The sequence below is a fragment of the Hipposideros armiger genome, unplaced genomic scaffold, assembly GCF_001890085.2.
Source record: "Hipposideros armiger isolate ML-2016 unplaced genomic scaffold, ASM189008v1 scaffold_422, whole genome shotgun sequence".
NCBI classification, from domain to species: Eukaryota; Metazoa; Chordata; class Mammalia; order Chiroptera; family Hipposideridae; genus Hipposideros; species Hipposideros armiger.
The window spans coordinates 333,819-339,560 of record NW_017731772.1 but is presented as its reverse complement, the minus strand read 5'-3'; the positions used below and the strand labels follow the sequence as shown (position 1 = coordinate 339,560).

The window sequence follows — 5,742 nt, the reverse complement described above, 5'->3', positions numbered from 1 at the left end:
AAAGTGCTGAAAAGAGCATATGAAATAATAGTAACTATGTATTTGTGTGCCTACTATGGGCTGGGCATGGAGGATACACATGGTGCCTGTTCCCATGGAGCAGTCCAGCAGGGAAGACAGGAATTCACCAAATGACAGCAGACATGACACGTGCTGCACTTCAGAGGAGAATTATGGGACACTTTAGAAACATGTATGAGAGGGGCGGCCGGGTGGCTCAGTTGGTTAGAGCACGTGCTCTGAGCAACAGGCTTGCTGGTTCGATTCCCACATGGGACAGTAAGCTGCGTTCCCTGCAACTAGAGTGAAAACAGCGACGGGACTTGGAGTTGAGCTGCGCCCTCCACAACTAGATTGAAATAACTACTCGACTTGGAGCTGATGGGTCCTAGAAAATCACACTGTTCCCCAATAAAATTTCTAAAAAAAAAAAAAAAGAAACATGTAAGAGACCTGGTCTTACAAAGTTCAGGGTTTCTCAAGGAAGGAAAAGAGATCGGTATGGTCAGCTGCAAAATTATTAGGACCGCATGTCTCACACCTACATTGTCTCATCAACGTAAATGTTTTCTAGCTAATGTTTTTTTTTATATCACAAGAAAACTTTAAGTCCAGCTATCTTTTTTGTGAATCATATGCAATATGTAAGAGAATAATTGATCTAACTTGTATTTGAACAAAACCTTTGAGAAATTGCAATAGGTAGGCTACCTATGTAATTTCTGACATCGCTAAAATGGTGAACTACCACATATTTCTAAAAGGTCTCCAACCTAAAATTAACTTAGTTATGCTCATAATCTCATAAAGGCTAAAAGACTCCTTTGAGAATGTTGGAAGAAACAGGATAATTTGACATGGTTTTTGACATGACCATTTTGATGCAATCTAAGAGAAAAAAAATTCAAATAATTTATGTATATTCTCTGCCTTCATGTAGAGGAACATAACTACCCCTCCTCCCCAACTCCCCAACCCCACCCCAAAAAAGTAACTTGACAGCACAGAAACCTGACAAACGCAATCCCTACCCGGTGATCAAGGCCAACATCAACAGTGATAAGTAACATTGATAGTATGTACCCTTGATATGATGTGATAAAAATGACACTTTATCTCTATGCTCTTTCCCCCAGAAACCTGCCCAGTCTTACCATGAGAAAAACACCCAACAAATTCCAATATAAGGGGCATCCTACAAAATATCTGACTAGTACTTGAAACTTTCAAAAAGAAGGAAAAGTCTCAGAAACTGTTATGGCCAATATATAAAAACTACGTAAATTTGAATTAAGTATAAACTTTAGTTAGTAATAATGTATTAATGGGGGTTTGTTAATTGTAATAAATTATTGTTCTAATGTAAGATGTTAATAATAATAGGGGAAACTAGGCATAGAGAACTCTATAATAATCTCTCAACTTTTCTGTAAATCTAAAGCTGTTCTAAAAAAAAACAAAGTCTATTTTTTCATTGTTTTTCCCAAATTGAAAGTAATTTTATTTTTTCTGGTCATTAGTAAACTATAGCCCATAAAAATATTGACAGTGCAAAAAGATATAAAGGGGACTTTCTGAATTATAAATAAATGCCCTATAACCCCACTATGCTGAGATAACTAATTCCAATGAATATTATCTTATACAACTACATATCTGAACAACACAGTTGTATTGAGACAATGAAAATGTTCGATCAAAATATATATATGCTTTTAATAGTTGAACATGAAATTAATTATCTTGTAGCAACTACACAGAATTATTTCAATCAAAGCAAAAATACATTTTGGTACAATTTCTTTTAAATTAGAGTCAAGTTTTTTGTTTGTTGTTTTTTTTTAATTGGGAAATCGGGGGAGTGGAACAGACAAGTTGCTGCCCTTTTTGTTCTTCAGTCTAGTTGTGGAGGATGTGGCTTCACTGGCCCATGTTAGTATTATCATTGCGCTCTTCCCGGGGGAGGCAGTCGCTCTCCGGCCATTGGACGGCCACTCACAGCAGCTCACGAAAGCACATGCCAGCTGCCAGCCAGCCCCACTGCAACCTAGCCATCGCCGGCGACTCACAGCAGCCCAGCTCCAGGTTGAGCTGTTGTTCACCATCTTAGCTGTAGAGGGCACAGCATCACTGGCCCTCATGTGGTATCCGAACCCGGCCCTACTGCTCAGAGCTGGCGGCCCAAGACAACTCCTAACCAACGCGCCACTCAGCCAGCCAGAGCCAAATTTTTTTAAATGGCAAAGATCTCGTAAATTAATAGACAATTTGGCCTTTGAGTGTTTTGAGTCTTGCCTTTTCTCAGGGCCTTCTCCAAAACCTTTGGAGTGTACTTTTTCTCCAAATAATGCAGCCTTGAGCCTTGAGCTTGAGCCCCTTGAGCCCTCTGAGACATTGAGCACCTTGAGTCTTGAGGCCTTGAGCCTCTTGAGCCTTGCTGTTGCTCGGGGTCCCCCTTCAAACTCTTTGGAGTGTACTTTTTCTCCTAATAATGGCCTTGAGCTGCTTTTCTTTGTGCTTGACCCGCTTCTAATTCTTTGGAGTATACTATCTCTTCTAATAACTTTACACACACACACACACACACACAATTTTTTTTAACTGCATAAAAGTAAAGTCAAGCTACTCTTGCAGAAAACTTCCTTACACACCAAAATAAACAGAAACCACAGCTTAAAGCTGTGCTGCCTGCACGGGAGACCAACATTACCTATACCTCTAAAAATGCTAATTAATCAGAGCTTTATGGAGCTTTAACATTTTGAGCTCTAGTTATAATATTCTGCTTCCAGGCAATAAAAAAATTACTTCTTGCTGGCTTGAATACTTTTGCCTTGGACAATAAAAGTAAAAGAAATAACACAGAAATTACACAATAATGAAAGTCATACATAAGTCCCCAAATATCTCTTCAGTTTTAAGCAATTTCAGAGTCCTTGAGACTTGTTGGTAGCTATTAAGCCTTCAGAATATTTATTAAACGTATATGACACGTAATACTGAACTATGCCTTATTCATAAATGTCCCCAACCCCAGGTATTGCTCCACCTTGGAGGAGTTCTACCCGTGATGTTCCACAAACAGGATGACACAAATAGAGGAGAATGGTAAGAAGGCGAAAGAGGAACAAGAGAGACTGGTTTACTTACATGAGCAGTGGAGAAGTCTGACACATTTCAAAAGACAAAGCTCCCAAGTAGTATCTGCTTTTTGGGAGTTTCATTATTTATTTTAGGTTGCTATTTTTATCAAGAGGTGGGGCACGGTATCACAAAACAAAAGATCCTTTAGCTCACTTTCCCTTTGAACAATCCCAGCAATTCTTGTTGTGCCCACGCTTGGTCAGTTCTCAGTAAATGATTTTTTTAATGCACTGCAAAGCCTTGCAGTCTTCTTTGAGTACCCGCCTCTGTTTTCTGATTAATACATTAATCCAACACATTCATTAATTCAACAAATATTTATTGAGAACCTACCACGTGCCGCACATGAGGCTTGGGTGCAGGGTACACCGTGATAAGCAGCACAGAACAGCCTCATGGAACTTAGAGCCCAGCGGTCAAAAAACAAGTAATAATTAACAACAAAATGAGAAATGGAGAGAGAGAAACAGGAAGCCAAGATAGAAAAATGGGGGAGGAGTAACCTGTTCAGGTGGAGACATTAAGAAAGGTGGGAGGGCATCCCCAGCTGAGAGCTGAGGATGACAGAAAAAGCCCTGGGCAGAGTGGGAGGAAGTCACTCTGGTCAGAGACAGTCTCATGCATAAATCTTGGGCAACAAAGGGCTTGCTGAGTCTAAAAACTGCAAGAGGCTTGTGGCTGGAGGGCGGTGAATGAGGGCGAGACTTGCCCTAACCAGGTGGAAGCAGGATTGGAGAGCCCGACCACCTCAAGCCTTGTGGACTGAGGTAGGCTGGGGTCTTCATCCTCACAAACGGGCAAACTCATGGACAGATTCCAAGCAAGAGAGTGACATCACCCAATTAAATTGCAAGAAGGATCGTTCCGCCCTGATTCAAACATGCTGTTTGTTAATAAATTACATGAGACAACTGGGGTAATGTGTACATTGACAGGATAGTTAATTAATACTGCTAATTGTTCAGGTGTGGTTACAGCCTTGTGATGTTTGTACAAAGAGACCCATCTTTTCCATTTGCATACTAAAATACAGATAAAAACGATACCATATAAGGGATATAGATTAGATAATCCTAGTCAATGTCATTTTCCTGATGTTGATAGCTACATGGTAATTATGTAAGAAAAGTTCTTTGTTTTTAAGAAGTACTTACTGGAATAGTTAGAGGTAGAAATAAATCATAATGTCTAGGATATGGTTCCAAATAACCTAGGGGTGAATAACCTATAGATGAAATGAGATTGGCCTTGAGTTGACATCTATGGAAGGTGAGAGATGAATACACAGGACTCCAGCTTACAACCCTCACCGTTTTTATATAGTATATGAAATGTTTCATACTACAATTCTTTTAAAAATAAGAAAACTGAAGGGAAAAAAAAAAGATAACTGGCTGCTGTGTGGAGAATGAGTGGGGAGAATGAGAGTGAGCAAAGGAAGCAAGAAGACACATGAGGAGGCTCTTACAGTAACCCAGGCAACATCTGAGAGTACCCTGAGCTGATGTAACAGAGAGGGAAGAGAGAGAAGTGAAGAAACGGGAAAGAAAAGTCAGGAGGTAGAAATCATCCAACTTGGTAGTGTGGACGTTAAAGAAAGTGGATGGAATCAAAGATGCCTCCCAAGCATCTGGCTTGAGCAAGTGGGTGGAGACACAGAGATCGAGCTGGGAGAGGACAACATTTCAGATGGAAGAGAAAGGTAGACATAAAGAGTTCAGTTTGGAACATATTAATTCAGGTGTTTCTGAAACATCCAAGTGGGTGATCAAATGAGCAATGACTGGACCTCTTTCCCATTACAGCTATCAAAAGAGTCCCAGGCAGAGGAGCACAGAGCAGGTGCCAAATCCAGGGGGTCACTCACTGATGGAGTTAATAAGAAATTCAGCCCTGGAAGCAGGGTCCCTCTGGCTTTGAGACACAGCTGGGCATTGCTATCCAGGGTTGAGTGACAGAAAGACTCCTGAGCCCACAGTAAGGGTAAACACAGTGGCAAAGGTCCTGCCTATAAGGCTTCATGGGTCATTCATGTTGCCACCAACACCACCAAGCCTTCCACCTCCTCTGAGCCTCCTTGGTAAGACTGACTGGACCAAAAGGTCACTGAGGAGCTTTCCTTTAAACCATGAAATCCTATCACTCCTCCTCATAATGAAAGGGAGCATATACAGAATATGTATACACTTGAACAAAATGTGCATACACACTCTCAACAGCCTTACGTAAAGAATTGTTCATTTTGGAAGTTCCAATACAACAGGAGACCATCAAAAGAGACATAATAGCACATATGAAAATACACAGAAAAGCAATTCAATACAGAAAAAAGACATGGGCTACTGCTCACTCTGGGCTTTGTAGAGAACTCTTATTTCCATTTACTCTATTTCATTGACTCTATAACACATGATTTTTCATTATATGATATCCCTGAAACCAGGATACATCTTAAAATTGCCAACAACTTTATGGGCCGGCCGAGTGGCGCGATGGTTAAGGAATGGCTTGGGATGCCAGAGGGCCCCGGTTCGGATCCCACATATGAGGGCCAGTGACACTGCCCTCTACAGCTAAGATGCTGAACAACAGCTCAAC

At 40.8% G+C, this 5,742-nt stretch overlaps 1 protein-coding gene across 2 annotated transcripts in view; it reads right to left on the bottom strand.

Moving 5' to 3' along the window:
- TTC39B (tetratricopeptide repeat domain 39B) overlaps nucleotides 1-5,742 on the bottom strand; it is a 159,744-nt gene that overhangs the window by 98,094 nt on the left and 55,908 nt on the right. The window contains exon 1 of one of the 2 annotated variants that reach the window (XM_019664445.1): nucleotides 3,151-3,395. The exons of the other annotated variant lie outside the window; for it this stretch is intronic. Within the exon in view, the coding sequence (XP_019519990.1) occupies nucleotides 3,151-3,224 (74 nt within the window). The 5' untranslated portion in view covers nucleotides 3,225-3,395. Of the gene's footprint in view, nucleotides 1-3,150; nucleotides 3,396-5,742 lie in introns of those variants that run through there. 2 annotated transcript variants of the gene reach the window in all.